Raw genomic sequence first — 22,891 nt, 5'->3', positions numbered from 1 at the left:
TGAGTCACAGAAGTCTTGTGAGGGTGTGATGTCATTGTTGCTGGCCCTGGGGTTGGAGAGCTCTTTGACGATGCTGAAGAGTTCCTTGCTGTTGTGGGTGTTGTTGTCCAGGCGCTGTTTGTAGGTGGTTCTCTTGGCGGTCCGGATCAGTTGGTGGTGCTTGCGGGTGGCGTTCTTGAGGGCTGTCATGTTCTCTGTTGTCTGGTTCTGGTGCCAGGATTTCTCCAGGGAGCGTCATGTTTTCTTGGAGTTTATGAGGTCGTCCGTGAACCATGAGGCTTTCTTGCTGTTGGGCCCGCTGGGTGGTTTCTGCAGTGGTGCGAGTTCGTTGGCGCAGTCGGTGATCCATTGTGCGAGGTTGCGAGCTGCTTCGGTGGGGTCCGTCGTGATGGTGGGAGGGTTATGGCTGAGGTAGGTGGTGAGCTGGTCGGCGGTGATCTTGCTCCAGCTTCTGCAGGGGGCTTGTTGCGGGTAGTGGTTTTCTTGAAAGTGAAGTGAACGCAGATGTGGTCTGTCCAGTGAAGTCCGGTGGAGTGGCTGAAGGAGATGTGCTTGCTGGAGGAGAAGACGGGGTCAAGCGTGTGGACGGCGTAGTGGGTGGGGTTGTTCACCCGTTGCTTGAGTCCCCAAGGTTTGCGAGGTTTTCCAGCAGGGTGGTGGTTTTGCTGTCATTGTTGTTCTCCAGGTGGAAGTTGAGGTCTCCTAGGGTGATGTAGTCTGGGGAGGCGAGGGAATGCGGGCTTGCGAAGTCTGCGATGGCTTCGCTGAATTGAGTGCGTGGGCCTGGGGGTCTGTAGATTAGGGTGCCTCTGAGGGTAGTCTTGGGGTCGGTGTGAATCTGGAAGTGCAGGTGTTCGGCGGTGGGAAGGGTGTTGTCTGAGTTGGTGGTGATGCGGATGGTGTTTCTGTGGACGATGGCGATGCCTCCTCCGGTTTGGTTGATGCGGTCCCTCCAGGTGATCTTGTAGGCCTCCGGGATGGCTATGGCGATGTCAGGGGCTTAGGAGGCATTCATACAGGTTTCCGTGAGGAAGGGGACGTCCGGTGATGCTGTGTCTAGGAGGTTCCAGAGTTCAACTGCGTGCTTGTGGACGGAGCGGGTGTTGAGCAGGGTGCACTTGAGGTGGTTCTTGCTGGTGGTAGGTTTGGCCGGTGCTGGTCCTGGGCGGATCCAGGTGAACTTGCACTCCTCGCAAGTGAAGGGTCAGTGGGTGCGTTTCGGGGTGGCCAGGTAGCAGGTGGGGGTCCGGCCGGTGTTGAGTGCATGGAGGGTGGCGGCGTCGTAGGTTCGTGGGGTACCTTGGCATCGTCGGGATCCAGGGTTTCTGGCGCTGGGCGCGGTTCAGGCGCAGACGGGCGCAGATGGGCTTGCCTTTAGCGCGCCTTCGGTGCACAATCGCCCGCTGCGCGCGTCCGCTGCACGGTCACTCTGAGGACGTCATAAGTAGGAAGCCGGGAGGGAGGAGCAGCTGGGTGGCCGGAGCGTGGCGGCGAATGGGCTAGCAGGGGGCAGGCCGCAGGGAGGCAGCGGCGGGAAGAGTCTGGGGCGGGTGGCTCAGCGGCGGCTGGGTCGTCTGAAGCGGCAAAAAACTGGAAGTGTGGAGGCTAACTGGCAGGCAGCAGGTAGCAGGCAGGCAGCAGTGGGGGCGACCTAGCCTGGTGACATGGAATGATTGTGCCTTGGGAACCAGGAAACGTCTCTGTCAGGTGAAGTCTATCTACAACTATGGGGCTCTTACATGTGTTTTGGTTACAAAGATAGCAGATCAGTTTCAACCAATCAGAATAGGACCCTCTCTTAAGGCCATGCTGATTAGCTGGCGGCAGCCAATCAGACCACCTGTGGACCAAACTGCCCGCCACTCACATGCAGGCTGGTAATCTTGAACCAGTCCCTGGGCCACTGTGAGATACCTCCTCCTGGTTGTATTATTTCAGTTTGTGGCAAAAGAAACTATGGAAAACCAAAGTGGATGATGGACGGAGTATTCAACATTGCAAACACTCACCCCCAGTCAACTAATCTGGGTTTAATCCATCATCATTCTTTAGCTCACTCCCCCACCCCAGTTCAAAGAAACTATGGGCCAGATGTACGACTCGCAAATTGCATCGCAATTGCGACTCGCAATTTGCGACTCGCAAAACTGGATGTACAACAGTGTGTTTACCACTTTTCGATTCCCAATGGGGTCACAAATTGCGAAGCTCATGAATATTAATGAGCCTCTCAAACGTTGCAAACCCATTGGGAATGGCAGGCCCTCCCAAGTATGGTGGCCTGCTGGGCTCAGCAGACCACCATGTCTGGGACTGCTTTTAAATAAAGCAGTTTCTTTTTTAATGCAGCCCGTTTTCCTTAAGGAACACGGGATGCATTTAGAAAATACAAATGAAACGTTTTTATTTAATTTTGTTAGGGCAGGTACTGGTCCCTGGGACCACTGCCTGCCCTTAAAATATATTTTCAGAGCTAGGGACCCCTTCCCATCTGCGACCCAATTACCACCCTCTTGAAGAGGGTGGTAATTTGCGAGTGTTTTGCAACTGTAATTGCGGTTGCAAAACATTCATCCAAGGGTTAGAGAGTCGCTATTTGGAAGGGACACCCCTTCCAAATAACGAGTCTCTAAACACTTTTTTGCGAGTCCAATTCATTTTGTGACTCGCAAAATTGTCGCTGGCCCGTTTGCGCATGGTAAAATTGGCCATACATCAGGCCCTATACGCCTTTTAAAAATGCTAAATTATGCCAGGATTCACATCCCCTGAATCAATAATGACCTACTTGCACCTGGAAATATTGCATTGCTTTATAGTTGGACGGGAGGCAACCGCTCCCTCAGGTGAACAGTGCCACTGGGAAAGTATTGTGTTTTTGCTGCAGCGCTGTACACTCTACGCCCTGGTGGTACCATCTTCTGTATCACCCCCGATAATGGAGGTCTACATGCCAAGACTGTTGCCTACCTCCTGAGTTCCCTTCTCAGACTGGTGGGAGGTCAAAGCAGGTATTTCCTAGGCAGATATTAGAAATTGGGTAGGAAGCTAATACTTGTTTCCATGTTTCCATGATGACATATTTTCATGTGCTAAGAATGGAATCTTTTCATGCACTTGTTAAGAATGTCATAGGGCCCGATTCACAGAACTAACTTAAGGCAAAATCCTAAACTTACTACCATGTTGGTATTCACAGAAGGCACATACTCATTTTGGTATTCACAGAAGGTACTTACTCATTTTGGTATTCACAGAAGTTAGGAGTCCTAACTTTGAGACTCCTAAATGCCTTATGTGAATACCAAAAGTCTTAAAGTTAGGATTTTTCTCATTTTAGGAGTAGTAAAGTTAGGACTCCTAACTTTAGGACTCCTAAATGCATTCTGTGAATACTGAAAGTCTTAAAGTTAGGATTTTTCTCATTTTAGGAGTTGTAGAGTTAGGACTCCTAACTTCTGTGAATACCGAAATGAGTAAGTGCCTTCTGTGAATACCAAAATGGTAGTAAGTTTAGGATGTTGTCTTTAATAAGTTCTGTGAATGGGGCCCCTAGGGTGTACTGAGTATATATTTATTCATTATGTGCTCTCTCTGTCCATAGGAAACCTACGCAGTGAGCGGCATTGTGCATTCTGTCTGCAATGGTCCAAATCACAGTGACCCCGCTGGTCTCCCTTGCAGATGAACCAGTGAAGATCTGCATCTCCGGCTTGAAACCAAAGCAGCTGGTGACGCTTCGAGCCTCTCTCAAGGATGACAAGGGCTTCTTATTCCACTCCAAGGCTTTCTACCGAGGGGATGCCGCTGGGGAGGTGGACCTGGAGCACTCCAAGGCCACCGGCGGAGACTTCCGGGGCGTACTCCCCATGGGTCTGTTCTGGACCCTGCGATCATTGAAGCCTTTTCATAGGCTGATAAAGCGAGATGTTATAGGCAGCCCATTCCGCATCACTCTGGATGTATACAACTCCCTTCACTTCGAACCAGTTCCTGCTGCGCAACCAGTGGCTAGTCAGGTGTTGGAGAAGTGGTTTGTGGCCCCTGGTGTACAGCGAATAAGGATAAGGGAAGGCAGACTCCGTGGGGCTCTTTACCTTCCTCCAGGTGAGTGAATGTTTAATGGGAACACCCATTGGTCCTCTCACTTATATAAAACATGCTTGTCTACATCATGTATATCACACTGTGGCGAAACCAAAGGCAGTATTCATTAAATTAATCGTAGTCACAGAAGGTGGCCCAATAATGCCCATCACTGTGTCCCTATGCTCTCAAAGCCCACCTCCTGGATCCTCTGGACATGCTCAGCCATCTCTAGGCGCAGAGGCTCGATGTTGCAATCTTTACATAAAGATAAAAAATATACAGAAGAAAAGAAATGTAGCATATGTTTTATTTTTAACCACGATAGGCCTTGCAGAAATCTTTTTTTGGCATATTTCTTTTAAAGTTATTTTTCTTACATGTTTTTCAAGTTCTTATAGAATTTAACCACAATTTACAAAAAGGCAAATCTTCAAGAAATTACAAAAACAAACTCAAACAACTGCTGACTGGAAACTATCAGTGTTGACATGTCTTTAGGTGGTTGGCTAAGAGCTTTTTTGCATATTGGTTTGGGATTTCCTGCATCAAGCAATGTTTGCAGAGGTTTGCCATAGCCTTGTACCAAAAGCATACAAAACAGTGATGGATGGAATGCTTGAATGAATCTCAGCCACTGGTAATTACTCGACCTGCATCCCAATCCATCCCTATTATTGCACACCATGCCACCTCAGTTTGGACCCAGATATATGCAAATCAGTTGTGACGCTGTTCCAATCAAAGACAGCATGAACATCATTTGGGAGTAGTCAGGGGTCAAAGCAACGACCTCTAACTTGCTCTCCCAGGAATTGCAGGGAACACATTAGAGGTCACAGCTGCTACCCCTGACTACTCCCAAATGACATCTATGTGGAACAGTCCAACCTGAACTGCCAAGTCATTTCCTCCCAGACCAGAACACAGGCAACCCAAGACCCTAGTCATGGGCTCATCGGCCAGGTACAGCTTGGTTCCTATGACACAGTATGCATGGGACCAACGTCTGGGCATACTTGTACCAATAAGAGCAATACACTGAAGTATAAAAAAAAGAGATGGATGGAATTCTAGAATTAATCATGGCCACTGGTAAATGCTTGGGCCGCATCCCAGTACATCATTATTGTACAAACCAATTCACCTCAGTTTGGACCCAGTTATATTCAAAACAATTTTAGGTTTAACTTTGTTTTTATTGGCACTCAGCAGACAAAAACATACAGTTTCAGGAATCTGCACAATATGTTCATTAAACAGTGCTACATTTAGTACCTGTTCAGCCTAGACATGCATTACTTAGGTGCCCCAGTACACACCCCGCTGGACCCATTGGTAAGTCTGCAATTTCTCTAGTATTTAAGAGTCCTGCTCCAACTTGTAAACCAGAATGCCATATATTAAGAAATGTGAAAAAAAAGAAAAGTGAAAGAACCGAGGCAGCCCCCCTCCCTCCCTCGAACCAGTGTGCTGGGAAGCTACAGACTAGACCCCTGTGGAAGCCTCTCTCTTAAATGCAAGACAGCGTCTCTAAGTGGGTGATGTGGGGCCCGTGAGGCGGAGAAGACGCAGGTATCTGGGGCATGTGATTTCATTCATTTCAGATGACAAGAGTGAGAGCAGTGGCTGCCAGATTTCAGTAAAGCTTGCCATCGAGTTGCTAAGAGAGGCCTGTATGTGTTCCATGCCCAGGATGAACCACAACCTATGTAGCCATCCAACATAGGTTGGCTTTACCCTCGTTCCCCAATGCGATAAGATGTTTTGGAGAGCCGCCCCCAATGCCAACCCCATTTGTTTCCCTTTCCAGGATCTGAGCGGATGCGTCAGCGGATTAGGCAAGCCCAACATCACATACGCCGGTAAGCTCGGAATCTGCGTGTCAAACTGGCGATCCACATCGTCCAGAATTGCAGACCAGTAGATTGTCAATTCCCTGCACTCCCACAACAAATGCAGCAATGTACCTTCTGCACCACTTCCCCGCCAGCAAAGTAGGCTGCACTCAGGGTTACCCCTATGCAGATGGACCGGGGTCAAATACCAGTACCCAGCGACTTTAACCGCTGTCTCTCTGCTCGCTATATTTCGTCCAGTGTGGGCGGCTCGGTAGTAAATGTCCGACCACCCCTTCGCCATGAGCTCTCTCCCTAGTTCACTCACCCACCTTCTCTGGCATGCCGTATGTTCCTTCTGGACCTGAGGGCGTAACACCTCGTACAGCTCAGAGATAATTTTCTTAGCCGTGTTTTTTGTGTAGAGACATTTCTCGAATTTCGTTAATTTCCGACAGACCTTCAGCCGCACCTCTGCGTTAAGTAACCAGTGCCGGAGTTGCACGTAGTGAAACCTCTCAGTCTCTGGAAGGCCATATTCTGCTGGCAGGTCGCTCTATCCTAAAACAACCATCTCTTCTCCAATTCGGATCTATTTCACTCCACAAGATATCGGAGCTGTGCTCCAAGATATTCGGTATCCCCAATCTACCCTCGTCAGGTCGTAGGCAACCAAATTCCCTCTTCAGTCGAGGCCTAGCTCACGCCCACACAAATTTCTGGAGAGCTTACTGCAGCGACTGGAGAGTGCCTGGCGGTGGCCACGCTGGAATGGTTTGGAAAAGATATAATGCTTTGGGAATTATGGACATCTTCATTTCCACCACCTGGCCCAGAAGGGAGAACCCATGCTGCCTCCGCTGGTGCAGGTCTCTTGTGATGAGCTTGGCGTAGTTAAGCTTAACCCTTTGAGACACCAACGGTGCCAATTCAGTGCCTAAGTAGGAGATGGAGATTCGTACCTGGATATCCTCATACCTACTCCTGCTCGAAGCCAGTGACTGCCTTGCTTGGTTCAGCCAAAGGATTATGGATTTTCCTACATTAACCTGAAAGCTCGAGAACCTGCCAAAGTCCTTCAATTTACTCAGGAACTCTGGGACCGAACGTGCGGGTGATTCAAGGGATCCGATAATATTGTCTGCATAAAGAATTATTGTCTGTCTCTCCCCCCAAACGAGATTGCCAATATATCCGGGTTCTCCCTGATCATCTGAGCCAGCGGCTCGACATAGAGGGCAAAAAAAAGGGGGAGAGTGGGCACCCAAGGCACGTTCCTTTCTGTATCTTGAATGGGCAAGATGTCACCCCATTCACCCGAACAGTCGCCGTAGGCTTATTGTAGCAGCTCACCACCCAGGCCCGAAACCGCTCTCCCAGACCAAAATGAAATAGGGTTTTTTAGTATCCTCTTCTTATATTTTGGAATGCTTCGCTTAGATGTTCTGCAGGAGCATTCCTTTTAGAGTGTTGGCTTTGAAACCTAAAGGCAGTTGGCTGTGTACTGGACCTGTGTGATCTCGCTGCTGCGCAGCACCTGCTGTATTTTGGGATAAACTCCTCTACATTCCTCAATTGTGTCTACATGATCACTACAGGTTTTATCTAGAAAATCCCAGTCGACTCGGTCAAATGCCTTCTCGGCATCTACCGAAATGGTAGGGCATCCATATCTGTGCGGTGGGTCTTGTCGATGAGGTGGAAAAAAAAATGTATATGGCCTGGTGCTGTCAGTCACCAGGGCTCCAGTACGCACTACTACAATACAACTTTTCCTTTAGTACATTCTATTTATTTTTTCAAACAATGGAAAGTAAATCACATTTCACTAATATTTGTTACATGTTATCTTGTAATATCAACATTTATCTCATCATAGTAACAAAGCGAATGCAAACAGATTCATTTATTCATACAAAAATAATTGATCAAAACCCAATGCATTTCGGGGCTGAGGCCCCTTCGTCGGGGGTCTGCATTAAAGAAAAGAAAAAGAAACAAGGAAATCTTATTACTCCTGATGCAAAGTGAAGGTATTTATGATTTGTATTGAGTTAGTAAGATCTGGGACTTCTTACCACAAATATGGGAAGATTGTGAAATCCGATATTAAGTCATCATACCCGAAAGGTTTTGTTTCCTAAAGAAAAGATGTTACATAATTTAGAATGCGGGATCTATTTAATATAGAGCACACTATATGTGTCATTTTTATGAATAGGTTTACCTGAATGTCTTTTCGTTATGAGTTATCTGTGAAGCAAAGTAAATGCAATAATTCAAAATGAAAGAATTAACAGAAAAGCGGTATTTTCTAACTACATACATGCTCATAATAAGAGCTCACCTGTATTATGTCTCGGTCACGCGGACTTGAGACAGCCTGAATGAAACAAGAATCGACCATCAGTATGCTATGCCGTGTCGTAAAGACGTAGGTTGCTAACAGCACAATCAAGGGGGACTTACCTGCGAGCCTTTACACTTTTGCTGGAGTCTCGCAAAGAAGAGATAATCTGCAGATTTAAAAATAAGCGTCCGTTGAGGAGCCCGTCTTTCAAGTGAGGGAAGTTTTAGACGTACGAAAGCATATAATCGTATTCGATCTTACCATTAGCCAGAAGTGCTACCGCTCGAAGTGGCGTCCTGCTCCAAGTTCGCTGACTGAAAACTAGGTACCCGGCATCAGTCCCTTCTCTAATATTTCTACTTAGTCGCCCAACGTATAAGAATAAACGAAGGACTCGAGAATAATCTCCACTGGATAGTCTAAAAGAGTATTGCATGTCTTCGAAAAGCCATTAAGATATACGTTTGAAATGTAACTGCATCGAAACAGCATAAAAACGGGCGAGTCTGAAAAACGAAATTAATCTCCGACTAAAACTGAAACTCAAATTGTTACCGTCCCGAGACCAGTTTAATGCAATTATAAACGCGATGTTGGCCGCCATTTTTAAATGATGAAGAAGGTTTGTATTGTCCATTGTAGACCAGGTGTTTAAGGGAGTTATTGTCCGTATTTATCACTACATTATAAGCCTTTGAGAAAGGTGTGCAATATTAAATGAATGAGAAAATTCGAATTAAAGATAATAAAGCAGAAAAATAAAAAGGAAAGAATAAAAAGAAAAAATGTGGCCACCTAATTTTCCAGATAATTATCACAACAACGACATATTCAAATACCTGCCTATATACATTCTAGTTGAATCAACAGTAACCTAATTAGAAAACTGCCTGCCTATCGAGTTTGCAACTCCTATTTCCCTAAGTATGCATGTGATCATGTGTGTCAGTATCACTGTGTGTTGGGCATCCTCAGGATTCAGATGTGCGTAATTTACAGAAAACATATCATTTCCATTTTGTCATTTAGACCGTTTGGAATGAGCGTTTGTAATTTGCGAATCCAAAATGCTTCTCTCTGGAGAAGTATTTTTGCATTGTCCATGCCTAGTCTTTGCGGAACCAACTCATAACTTGAAATCGTAACTGGGCGATAGAGTGCCCTGCTTCAATCCAATGTTTCGCAAGCGGAGAAGTGTGATTTTTATTGCGGATACGACTTTTGTGTTCCAATAGTCTTAGTTTAGTTTCCTGTCTGTCTTGCCAATATATAGTAATCCACATGGGCACTTGATGGAATAAACCACATGTTCAGAATTACAATTAGTTGTGTGTCTCAATTATATTTTTTCACCAGTACGTGGATGTAGTAAGGTATATCCTAGTATTGCATTGTTGCAATTTTTGCAATTAAAGCATCGTGTTGTGCCTTTATAAATTGTTGCTTGTTGTGTAATCTCCTTTGTAGGTTTACTTAAGAGCTCCTTCAAGTTCTGGGATCTTTTGTGAGCAAATAACGGTCTATCCATGAACATTGTTCCAAAATCCTTTTCAGCTAGCACAATCTCCCATCTTTTTAGAATTATTTTCTTTATATCCCTTGAAGCTGAGGAATATTTGGATACGAAAACCATCCTTTTATTGATCGCCTTAGGTTTCTTTTGCAATAACTCTGTCCTTGGAATTGTTTTTATTTTATCCAAATGCGCCTCCAGCAATTTCTTGGGGTAACCTCTATCCAGATATCTCTGTTTTTGTTCAATCAAACTTTTTTCACATTCTTCTTCATTTGAAGAAATTCTTTTAATCCTCATAAACTGAGATACAGGAAGATTGTTAATGAGGTTTGCTGGGTGGAAGCTTCCGTATACTAATGCTGTATTTTTGTCAGTCTCTTTCTTAAACAATTTTGTTTGGATGGATCCATCTTTGAGCTCAACTAAAACATCCAAGAAGGGTAATGACGTCATACTCACACTGTACGTAAATTGTATTCTAGGATTGGCCAAATTCAAACTGTTGATATTTTGAAGTAGTTCTGTAGTGGGACGCTTCCATATTATGAATATATCGTCAATATAACGCCTGAAATATACAATTCCTTCTTTCCAAGTGGGATCTTCTAGTATATAGTCCAGCTCAAATTTTGCCATGAAGATATTGGCATAAATACATGCCCCCGGAAATCCCATTGCAGTGCCTGTAAGTTGGGTATAGAATTCCTCTTGCCAAAGAAAATAACTATTTTCGAGACAAAACTCCAGAAGCTGTAGTATCAGGTATTTAAGCTCTTCTGGTTTATCTGATCTTAGCAAGGCCCATTCCATGGCTTCCAATCCTTGTTTGTGAGGAATTTATGTGTACAAGGAAGTGACATCAATAGTGCAAAGTGTCCAATCGGTGCTTGCATCCGTTGTGATAGTTGCAAGACTTCTTAAAAAATCTGATGTGTCTTCCAAGTATGTTGACCAATTTCGAATGAATGATTGCATATGTGCATCAATAAAGACACCAAGATTCTCAAAAATTGAAGAACACCCAGACACAATAGGCCTGAATGGAGGGTTATTCAAGTTCTTATGTACTTTCGGCAGAAAGTAAATTTTCGGTCTTCTTGGGTAAATCTGCTTCAAATATCGTTTGGTTGTATTGTCAATCCAATTTAATTCTTCAGCTTTATTCAAGATGTTGTCCAAATTCTGGGAGATATTTGTCGTTGGTTCTTGTTCAAGTTTGGCATATGTATCAATGTTCTGAACATGCTCATCACCTTTTTGTTTGTAAAAATCAGAATCCATGAGAACTAGTCCTCCCCCTTGTCTGCTTTCTGAACCTTTATGGCGTTGTTCCTTGCCAATCTTTGGAGGGCACTGTATTCTGCTCTTGTCAGATTGTTTAGTTTCCTCTTGTACTGAATTTTACTCATGTCTGCTTTTACTAGGGTCTCAAACGTGTCTAAAGTCTTATGGGATACTGGTGCCATAAAATTACTTTTGGGTTTGAATTGTCTTTCTATTTCCTCCTCGTTGTCGATTGGATTCAAAATCGTGAAAAAATGTTTCAACCTTAAAATTCTCATGAATTTGAAGAATCCCACTTCTGTCTCTAATGCGTTAGTATGATATGTGCTCACAAAAGATGTCCCTTTGTTTAATAGTTTTTCTTCAAAGTTCGAAAGAGGATAACTAGAAATGTTGATTACGAGGTTTTGGTCTGGCTTCGCAATCCCGTCTTCTTTGCTTGTTCTTTGTCCTTCTCCTTTTCTTTTTCCTTGTCCTCTTCTCTTCTTTTGTCTCCAGCTTGTGCTGTTGAAACCTCCAGTGGTTTGCTCGGTGGTAAGTACTTCTCTAAAAAAGCACTCGATGATGGTCCAAGTGTAATATCCGTCAAATCTGAGACTTTTGAGCTTGGTTTCTGAGACTGTTGAACAGTTAGGGGCTGCCTTGCAGTGCTTAGATTGCTATCCGAGACTACACTTTCATCTGATGAAGCTCGTTGTTGTTTTTTACTATTAAACCTTCTTTTTGCATAAACTTCCGCCCAGGTATACGCTTCATTCAGCTTATAATCAATAGTGTCGCGTTTGAATTTGCGCAGTTTTGTCTCTTGTAACTCCTTTCCGTACTTATCAAATCTTATGTTGATGTCCTCCAAGATCCTAGCCCATGGTTCATCTTCCATTCTCTCAGACAGTTCCCGTTTAACATTGAAAATTTCTTCCTCCAGATCTCGTATGGTTTTTGCAAGTTCTTCAATTAGCAATAAAATTAAATCCAGGGAGCACTTGTTCAAGATTTCAAACCATTTCTCCATGAATTTGGGATTGTTGTTTAATCTGTATAACATTGGTCTTATAGCTAATCTGAGGCCTCTGGGAATTCGTTTCACACGATGATACTGTATTAGCGTTGTGGCGTGTAACCGCTGATTTAGTTCTCGTCTGGTTAAGTATTCAAGTTGTTTCAACTGCTGTGCCACAGATCCTCCTTGAGCATCAAAAGTTTTCGATTCCTTGATGAGTTTATAAATTTGGCTTGCTTCATCTGCTGTGTATACTTTGGTATTAGCTCTATTATCAGTGATTGCTGCGATGGAATCAAATGACATTTTCAGGTCTGATGCTAACGCCCTAAGGTTGCAGTGGAATTATGAAATGAATATGGAAGGGTGCTGCACTCAACTCAAACTAGTTTAAATCGTTACTCCGATATGTGTGCTGTACCAGATTAGTGTCTGCTAACTGGATCAAATAAATGTATATGGCCTGGTGCTGTCAGTCACCAGGGCTCCAGTACGCACTACTACAATACAACTTTTCCTTTAGTACATTCTATTTATTTTTTCAAACAATGGAAAGTAAATCACATTTCACTATTATTTGTTACATATTATCTTGTAATATCAACATTTATCTCATAGTAACAAAGCAAATGCAAACAGATTCATTTATTCATACAAAAATAATTGATCAAAACCCAATGCATTTCGGGGCTGAGGCCCCTTCGTCGGGGGTCTGCATTAAAGAAAAGAAAAACAAACAAGGAAATCTTATTACTCCTGATGCAAAGTGAAGGTATTTATGATTTGTATTGAGTTAGTAAGATCTGGGACTTCTTACCACAAATGTGGGAAGATTGTGAAATCCGATATTAAGTCATCATACCCGAAGGGTTTTGTTTCCTAAAGAAAAGATGTTACATAATTTAGAATGCGGGATCTATTTAATATAGAGCGTCACTATATGTGTCATTTTTATGAATAGGTTTACCTGAATGTCTTTTCGTTATGAGTTATCTGTGAAGCAAAGTAAATGCAATAATTCAAAATGAAAGAATTAACAGAAAAGCGGTATTTTCTAACTACATACATGCTCATAATAAGAGCTCATCTGTATTATGTCTTGGTCACGCGGACTTGAGACAGCCTGAATGAAACAAGAATCGACCATCAGTATGCTATGCCGTGTCGTAAAGACGTAGGTTGCTAACAGCACAATCAAGGGGGATTTACCTGCGAGCCTTTACACTTTTGCTGCAGTCTCGCCGGAGTCTCGAAAAGAAGAGATAATCTGCAGATTTAAAAATAAGCGTCCGTTGAGGAGCCTGTCTTTCAAGTGAGGGAAATTTTAGACGTATGAAAGCATATAATCGTATTCGATCTTACCATTAGCCATAAGTGCTACCGCTCGATGTGGCGTCCTGCTCCAAGTTCGCTGACTGAAAACTAGGTAACCGGCATCAGTCCCTTCTCTAATATTTCTACTTAGTTGCCCAACGTATAAGAATAAACGAAGGACTCGAGAATAATCTCCACTGGATAGTCTAAAAGAGTATTGCATGTCTTCGAAAAGCCATTAAGATATACGTTTGAAATGTAACTGGATCGAAACAGCATAAAAATGGCCGAGTCTGAAAAACGAAATTAATCTCCGACTAAAAAAATGTGGTCACCTAATTTTCCAGATAATTATCACAACAACGACATATTCAAATTCCTGCCTATATACATTCTAGTTGAATCAACAGTAACCTAATTAGAAAACTGCCTGCCTATCGAGTTTGCAACTCCTATTTCCCTAAGTATGCGTGTGATCATGTGTATCAGTATCATTGTGTGTTGGGCATCCTGAGGATTCAGATGTGCGTAATTTACAGAAAACATATCATCTCCATTCTGTCATTTAGACCGTTTGGAATGAGCGTTTGTAATTTGCGAATCCAAAATGCTTCTCTCTGGAGATGTATTTTTGCATTGTCCATGCCTAGTCTCTGCGGAACCAACTCAATAACTTGAAATCGTAACTGGGCGATAGAGTGCCCTGCTTCAATCCAATGTTTCGCAAGCGGAGAAGTGTGATTTTTATTGCGGATACGACTTTTGTGTTCTGATAGTCTTAGTTTTAGTTTCCTGTCTGTCTTGCCAATATATAGTAATCCACATGGGCACTTGATGGAATAAACCACATGTTCAGAATTACAATTAGTTGTGTGTCTCAATGATATTTTTTCACCAGTACGTGGATGTAGTAAGGTATTTCCTAGTATTGCATTGTTGCAATTATTGCAATTAAAGCATCGTGTTGTGCCTTTATAAATTGTTGCTTGTTGTGTAATCTCCTTTGTAGGTTTACTTAAGAGCTCCTTCAAGTTCTGGGATCTTTTGTAAGCAAATAACGGTCTATCCAGGAACATTGTTCCAAAATCCTTTTCAGCTAGCACAATCTCCCATCTTTTTAGAATTATTTTCTTTATATCCCTTGAAGCTGAGGAATATTTGGATCCGAAAACCATCCTTTTATTGATCGCCTTAGGTTTCTTTTGCAATAACTCTGTCCTTGGAATTGTTTTTATTTTATCCAAATGCGCCTCCAGCAATTTCTTGGGGTAACCTCTATCCAGATATCTCTGTTTTTGTTCAATCAAACTTTTTTCACATTCTTCTTCATTTGAAGAAATTCTTTTAATCCTCATAAACTGAGAATTGTTAATGAGGTTTGCTGGGTGGAAGCTTCCGTATACTAATGCTGTATCAGTCTCTTTCTTAAACAATTTTGTTTGGATGGATCCATCTTTGAGCTCAACTAAAACATCCAAGAAGGGTAATGACGTCATACTCACACTGTACGTAAATTGTATTCTAGGATTGGCCAAATTCAAACTGTTGATATTTTGAAGTAGTTCTGTAGTGGGACGCTTCCATATTATGAATATATCATCAATATAACGCCTGAAATATACAATTCCTTGTTTCCAAGTGGGATCTTCTAGTATATAGTCCAGCTCAAATTTTGCCATGAAGATATTGGCATAAATACATGCCCCCGGAAATCCCATTGCAGTGCCTGTAAGTTGGGTATAGAATTCCTCTTGCCAAAGAAAATAACTATTTTCGAGACAAAACTCCAGAAGCTGTAGTATCAGGTATTTAAGCTCTTCTGGTTTATCTGATCTTAGCAAGGCCCATTCCATGGCTTCCAATCCTTGTTTGTGAGGAATTTATGTGTACAAGGAAGTGACATCAATAGTGCAAAGTGTCCAATCGGTGCTTGCATCCGTTGTGATAGTTGCAAGACTTCTTAAAAAATCTGATGTGTCCTCCAAGTATGTTGACCAATTTCGAATGAATGATTGCATATGTGCATCAATAAAGACACCAAGATTCTCAAAAATTGAAGAACACCCAGACACAATAGGCCTGAATGGAGGGTTATTCAAGTTCTTATGTACTTTCGGCAGAAAGTAAATTTTCGGTCTTCTTGGGTAAATCTGCTTCAAATATCGTTTGGTTGTATTGTCAATCCAATTTAATTCTTCAGCTTTATTCAAGATGTTGTCCAAATTCTGGGAGATATTTGTCGTTGGTTCTTGTTCAAGTTTGGCATATGTATCAATGTTCTGAACATGCTCATCACCTTTTTGTTTGTAAAAATCAGAATCCATGAGAACTAGTCCTCCCCCTTGTCTGCTTTCTGAACCTTTATGGCGTTGTTCCTTGCCAATCTTTGGAGGGCACTGTATTCTGCTCTTGTCAGATTGTTTAGTTTCCTCTTGTACTGAATTTTACTCATGTCTGCTTTTACTAGGGTCTCAAACGTGTCTAAAGTCTTATGGGATACTGGTGCCATAAAATTACTTTTGGGTTTGAATTGTCTTTCTATTTCCTCCTCGTTGTCGATTGGATTCAAAATCGTGAAAAAATGTTTCAACCTTAAAATTCTCATGAATTTGAAGAATCCCACTTCTGTCTCTAATGCGTTAGTATGATATGTGCTCACAAAAGATGTCCCTTTGTTTAATAGTTTTTCTTCAAAGTTCGAAAGAGGATAACTAGAAATGTTGATTACGAGGTTTTGGTCTGGCTTCGCAATCCCGTCTTCTTTGCTTGTTCTTTGTCCTTCTCCTTTTCTTTTTCCTTGTACTCTTCTCTTCTTTTGTCTCCAGCTTGTGCTGTTGAAACCTCCAGTGGTTTGCTCGGTGGTAAGTACTTCTCTAAAAAAGCACTCGATGATGGTCCAAGTGTAATATCCGTCAAATCTGAGACTTTTGAGCTTGGTTTCTGAGACTGTTGAACAGTTAGGGGCTGCCTTGCAGTGCTTAGATTGCTATCCGAGACTACACTTTCATCTGATGAAGCTCGTTGTTGTTTTTTACTATTAAACCTTCTTTTTGCATAAACTTCCGCCCAGGTATACGCTTCATTCAGCTTATAATCAATAGTGTCGCGTTTGAATTTGCGCAGTTTTGTCTCTTGTAACTCCTTTCCGTACTTATCAAATCTTATGTTGATGTCCTCCAAGATCCTAGCCCATGGTTCATCTTCCATTCTCTCAGACAGTTCCCGTTTAACATTGAAAATTTCTTCCTCCAGATCTCGTATGGTTTTTGCAAGTTCTTCAATTAGCAATAAAATTAAATCCAGGGAGCACTTGTTCAAGATTTCAAACCATTTCTCCATGAATTTGGGATTGTTGTTTAATCTGTATAACATTGGTCTTATAGCTAATCTGAGGCCTCTGGGAATTCGTTTCACACGATGATACTGTATTAGCGTTGTGGCGTGTAACCGCTGATTTAGTTCTCGTCTGGTTAAGTATTCAAGTTGTTTCAACTGCTGTGCCACAGATCCTCCTTGAGCATCAAAAGTTTTCGATTCCTTGATGAGTTTATAAATTTGGCTTGCTTCATCTGCTGTGTATACTTTGGTATTAGCTCTATTATCAGTGATTGCTGCGATGGAATCAAATGACATTTTCAGGTCTGATGCTAACGCCCTAAGGTTGCAGTGGAATTATGAAATGAATATGGAAGGGTGCTGCACTCAACTCAAACTAGTTTAAATCGTTACTCCGATATGTGTGCTGTACCAGATTAGTGTCTGCTAACTGGATCAAATAAATGTATATGGCCTGGTGCTGTCAGTCACCAGGGCTCCAGTACGCACTACTACAATACAACTTTTCCTTTAGTACATTCTATTTATTTTTTCAAACAATGGAAAGTAAATCACATTTCACTATTGTTTGTTACATATTATCTTGTAATATCAACATTTATCTCATAGTAACAAAGCAAATGCAAACAGATTCATTTATTCATACAAAAATAATTGATCAAAACCCAATGCATTTCGGGGCTGAGGCCCCTTCGTCGGGGGTCTGCATTAAAGAAAAGAAAAACAAACAAGGAAATCTTATTACTCCTGATGCAAAGTGAAGGTATTTATGATTTGTATTGAGTTAGTAAGATCTGGGACTTCTTACCACAAATGTGGGAAGATTGTGAAATCCGATATTAAGTCATCATACCCGAAGGGTTTTGTTTCCTAAAGAAAAGATGTTACATAATTTAGAATGCGGGATCTATTTAATATAGAGCGTCACTATATGTGTCATTTTTATGAATAGGTTTACCTGAATGTCTTTTCGTTATGAGTTATCTGTGAAGCAAAGTAAATGCAATAATTCAAAATGAAAGAATTAACAGAAAAGCGGTATTTTCTAACTACATACATGCTCATAATAAGAGCTCACCTGTATTATGTCTTGGTCACGCGGACTTGAGACAGCCTGAATGAAACAAGAATCGACCATCAGTATGCTATGCCGTGTCGTAAAGACATAGGTTGCTAACAGCACAATCAAGGGGGATTTACCTGCGAGCCTTTACACTTTTGCTGCAGTCTCGCCGGAGTCTCGAAAAGAAGAGATAATCTGCAGATTTAAAAATAAGCGTCCGTTGAGGAGCCTGTCTTTCAAGTGAGGGAAATTTTAGACGTATGAAAGCATATAATCGTATTCGATCTTACCATTAGCCATAAGTGCTACCGCTCGATGTGGCGTCCTGCTCCAAGTTCGCTGACTGAAAACTAGGTAACCGGCATCAGTCCCTTCTCTAATATTTCTACTTAGTTGCCCAACGTATAAGAATAAACGAAGGACTCGAGAATAATCTCCACTGGATAGTCTAAAAGAGTATTGCATGTCTTCGAAAAGCCATTAAGATATACGTTTGAAATGTAACTGGATCGAAACAGCATAAAAATGGCCGAGTCTGAAAAACGAAATTAATCTCCGACTAAAAAAATGTGGTCACCTAATTTTCCAGATAATTATCACAACAACGACATATTCAAATTCCTGCCTATATACATTCTAGTTGAATCAACAGTAACCTAATTAGAAAACTGCCTGCCTATCGAGTTTGCAACTCCTATTTCCCTAAGTATGCGTGTGATCATGTGTATCAGTATCATTGTGTGTTGGGCATCCTGAGGATTCAGATGTGCGTAATTTACAGAAAACATATCATCTCCATTCTGTCATTTAGACCGTTTGGAATGAGCGTTTGTAATTTGCGAATCCAAAATGCTTCTCTCTGGAGATGTATTTTTGCATTGTCCATGCCTAGTCTCTGCGGAACCAACTCAATAACTTGAAATCGTAACTGGGCGATAGAGTGCCCTGCTTCAATCCAATGTTTCGCAAGCGGAGAAGTGTGATTTTTATTGCGGATACGACTTTTGTGTTCTGATAGTCTTAGTTTTAGTTTCCTGTCTGTCTTGCCAATATATAGTAATCCACATGGGCACTTGATGGAATAAACCACATGTTCAGAATTACAATTAGTTGTGTGTCTCAATGATATTTTTTCACCAGTACGTGGATGTAGTAAGGTATTTCCTAGTATTGCATTGTTGCAATTATTGCAATTAAAGCATCGTGTTGTGCCTTTATAAATTGTTGCTTGTTGTGTAATCTCCTTTGTAGGTTTACTTAAGAGCTCCTTCAAGTTCTGGGATCTTTTGTAAGCAAATAACGGTCTATCCAGGAACATTGTTCCAAAATCCTTTTCAGCTAGCACAATCTCCCATCTTTTTAGAATTATTTTCTTTATATCCCTTGAAGCTGAGGAATATTTGGATCCGAAAACCATCCTTTTATTGATCGCCTTAGGTTTCTTTTGCAATAACTCTGTCCTTGGAATTGTTTTTATTTTATCCAAATGCGCCTCCAGCAATTTCTTGGGGTAACCTCTATCCAGATATCTCTGTTTTTGTTCAATCAAACTTTTTTCACATTCTTCTTCATTTGAAGAAATTCTTTTAATCCTCATAAACTGAGAATTGTTAATGAGGTTTGCTGGGTGGAAGCTTCCGTATACTAATGCTGTATCAGTCTCTTTCTTAAACAATTTTGTTTGGATGGATCCATCTTTGAGCTCAACTAAAACATCCAAGAAGGGTAATGACGTCATACTCACATTGTACGTAAATTGTATTCTAGGATTGGCCAAATTCAAACTGTTGATATTTTGAAGTAGTTCTGTAGTGGGACGCTTCCATATTATGAATATATCGTCAATATAACGCCTGAAATATACAATTCCTTGTTTCCAAGTGGGATCTTCTAGTATATAGTCCAGCTCAAATTTTGCCATGAAGATATTGGCATAAATACATGCCCCCGGAAATCCCATTGCAGTGCCTGTAAGTTGGGTATAGAATTCCTCTTGCCAAAGAAAATAACTATTTTCGAGACAAAACTCCAGAAGCTGTAGTATCAGGTATTTAAGCTCTTCTGGTTTATCTGATATTAGCAAGGCCCATTCCATGGCTTCCAATCCTTGTTTGTGAGGAATTTATGTGTACAAGGAAGTGACATCAATAGTGCAAAGTGTCCAATCGGTGCTTGCATCCGTTGTGATAGTTGCAAGACTTCTTAAAAAATCTGATGTGTCCTCCAAGTATGTTGACCAATTTCGAATGAATGATTGCATATGTGCATCAATAAAGACACCAAGATTCTCAAAAATTGAAGAACACCCAGACACAATAAGCCTGAATGGAGGGTTATTCAAGTTCTTATGTACTTTCGGCAGAAAGTAAATTTTCGGTCTTCTTGGGTAAATCTGCTTCAAATATCGTTTGGTTGTATTGTCAATCCAATTTAATTCTTCAGCTTTATTCAAGATGTTGTCCAAATTCTGGGAGATATTTGTCGTTGGTTCTTGTTCAAGTTTGGCATATGTATCAATGTTCTGAACATGCTCATCACCTTTTTGTTTGTAAAAATCAGAATCCATGAGAACTAGTCCTCCCCCTTGTCTGCTTTCTGAACCTTTATGGCGTTGTTCCTTGCCAATCTTTGGAGGGCACTGTATTCTGCTCTTGTCAGATTGTTTAGTTTCCTCTTGTACTGAATTTTACTCATGTCTGCTTTTACTAGGGTCTCAAACGTGTCTAAAGTCTTATGGGATACTGGTGCCATAAAATTACTTTTGGGTTTGAATTGTCTTTCTATTTCCTCCTCGTTGTCGATTGGATTCAAAATCGTGAAAAAATGTTTCAACCTTAAAATTCTCATGAATTTGAAGAATCCCACTTCTGTCTCTAATGCGTTAGTATGATATGTGCTCACAAAAGATGTCCCTTTGTTTAATAGTTTTTCTTCAAAGTTCGAAAGAGGATAACTAGAAATGTTGATTACGAGGTTTTGGTCTGGCTTCGCAATCCCGTCTTCTTTGCTTGTTCTTTGTCCTTCTCCTTTTCTTTTTCCTTGTCCTCTTCTCTTCTTTTGTCTCCAGCTTGTGCTGTTGAAACCTCAAGTGGTTTGCTCGGTGGTAAGTCCTTCTCTAAAAAAGCACTCGATGATGGTCCAAGTGTAATATCCGTCAAATCTGAGACTTTTGAGCTTGGTTTCTGAGACTGTTGAACAGTTAGGGGCTGCCTTGCAGTGCTTAGATTGCTATCCGAGACTACACTTTCATCTGATGAAGCTCGTTGTTGTTTTTTACTATTAAACCTTCTTTTTGCATAAACTTCCGCCCAGGTATACGCTTCATTCAGCTTATAATCAATAGTGTCGCGTTTGAATTTGCGCAGTTTTGTCTCTTGTAACTCCTTTCCGTACTTATCAAATCTTATGTTGATGTCCTCCAAGATCCTAGCCCATGGTTCATCTTCCATTCTCTCAGACAGTTCCCGTTTAACATTGAAAATTTCTTCCTCCAGATCTCGTATGGTTTTTGCAAGTTCTTCAATTAGCAATAAAATTAAATCCAGGGAGCACTTGTTCAAGATTTCAAACCATTTCTCCATGAATTTGGGATTGTTGTTTAATCTGTATAACATTGGTTTTATAGCTAATCTGAGGCCTCTGGGAATTCGTTTCACACGATGATACTGTATTAGCGTTGTGGCGTGTAACCGCTGATTTAGTTCTCGTCTGGTTAAGTATTCAAGTTGTTTCAACTGCTGTGCCACAGATCCTCCTTGAGCATCAAAAGTTTTCGATTCCTTGATGAGTTTATAAATTTGGCTTGCTTCATCTGCTGTGTATACTTTGGTATTAGCTCTATTATCAGTGATTGCTGCGATGGAATCAAATGACATTTTCAGGTCTGATGCTAGCGCCCTAAGGTTGCAGTGGAATTATGAAATGAATATGGAAGGGTGCTGCACTCAACTCAAACTAGTTTAAATCGTTACTCCGATATGTGTGCTGTACCAGATTAGTGTCTGCTAACTGGATCAAATAAATGTATATGGCCTGGTGCTGTCAGTCACCAGGGCTCCAGTACGCACTACTACAATACAACTTTTCCTTTAGTACATTCTATTTATTTTTTCAAACAATGGAAAGTAAATCACATTTCACTATTATTTGTTACATATTATCTTGTAATATCAACATTTATCTCATAGTAACAAAGCAAATGCAAACAGATTCATTTATTCATACAAAAATAATTGATCAAAACCCAATGCATTTCGGGGCTGAGGCCCCTTCGTCGGGGGTCTGCATTAAAGAAAACAAAAAGAAACAAGGAAATCTTATTACTCCTGATGCAAAGTGAAGGTATTTATGATTTGTATTGAGTTAGTAAGATCTGGGACTTCTTACCACAAATGTGGGAAGATTGTGAAATCCGATATTAAGTCATCATACCCGAAGGGTTTTGTTTCCTAAAGAAAAGATGTTACATAATTTAGAATGCGGGATCTATTTAATATAGAGCGTCACTATATGTGTCATTTTTATGAATAGGTTTACCTGAATGTCTTTTCGTTATGAGTTATCTGTGAAGCAAAGTAAATGCAATAATTCAAAATGAAAGAATTAACAGAAAAGCGGTATTTTCTAACTACATACATGCTCATAATAAGAGCTCACCTGTATTATGTCTTGGTCACGCGGACTTGAGACAGCCTGAATGAAACAAGAATCGACCATCAGTATGCTATGCCGTGTCGTAAAGACGTAGGTTGCTAACAGCACAATCAAGGGGGATTTACCTGCGAGCCTTTACAATTTGCTGCAGTCTCGCCGGAGTCTCGAAAAGAAGAGATAATCTGCAGATTTAAAAATAAGCGTCCGTTGAGGAGCCTGTCTTTCAAGTGAGGGAAATTTTAGACGTATGAAAGCATATAATCGTATTCGATCTTACCATTAGCCATAAGTGCTACCGCTCGATGTGGCGTCCTGCTCCAAGTTCGCTGACTGAAAACTAGGTAACCGGCATCAGTCCCTTCTCTAATATTTCTACTTAGTTGCCCAACGTATAAGAATAAACGAAGGACTCGAGAATAATCTCCACTGGATAGTCTAAAAGAGTATTGCA

At 41.4% G+C, this 22,891-nt stretch overlaps 1 protein-coding gene across 1 annotated transcript in view; it reads left to right on the top strand.

Annotated features, from left to right (window-relative positions):
* Nucleotides 1-22,891, top strand: part of LOC147740922 (acyl-coenzyme A amino acid N-acyltransferase 1-like) — a 212,727-nt gene that overhangs the window by 80,117 nt on the left and 109,719 nt on the right. Inside the window, exon 2 of the mRNA XM_086952210.1 lies at nt 3,605-4,107. Within this exon, the coding sequence (XP_086808336.1) occupies nt 3,645-4,107 (463 nt within the window). The 5' untranslated portion in view covers nt 3,605-3,644. The remainder of the gene's footprint in view (nt 1-3,604; nt 4,108-22,891) is intronic.

The sequence above is a fragment of the Lissotriton vulgaris genome, chromosome 1_1 (assembly GCF_964263255.1).
Source record: "Lissotriton vulgaris chromosome 1_1, aLisVul1.2, whole genome shotgun sequence".
NCBI lineage: Eukaryota > Metazoa > Chordata > Amphibia > Caudata > Salamandridae > Lissotriton > Lissotriton vulgaris.
Note: the sequence above shows the minus strand (reverse complement) of the source record. Positions and strands in the feature narration are given on the sequence as shown.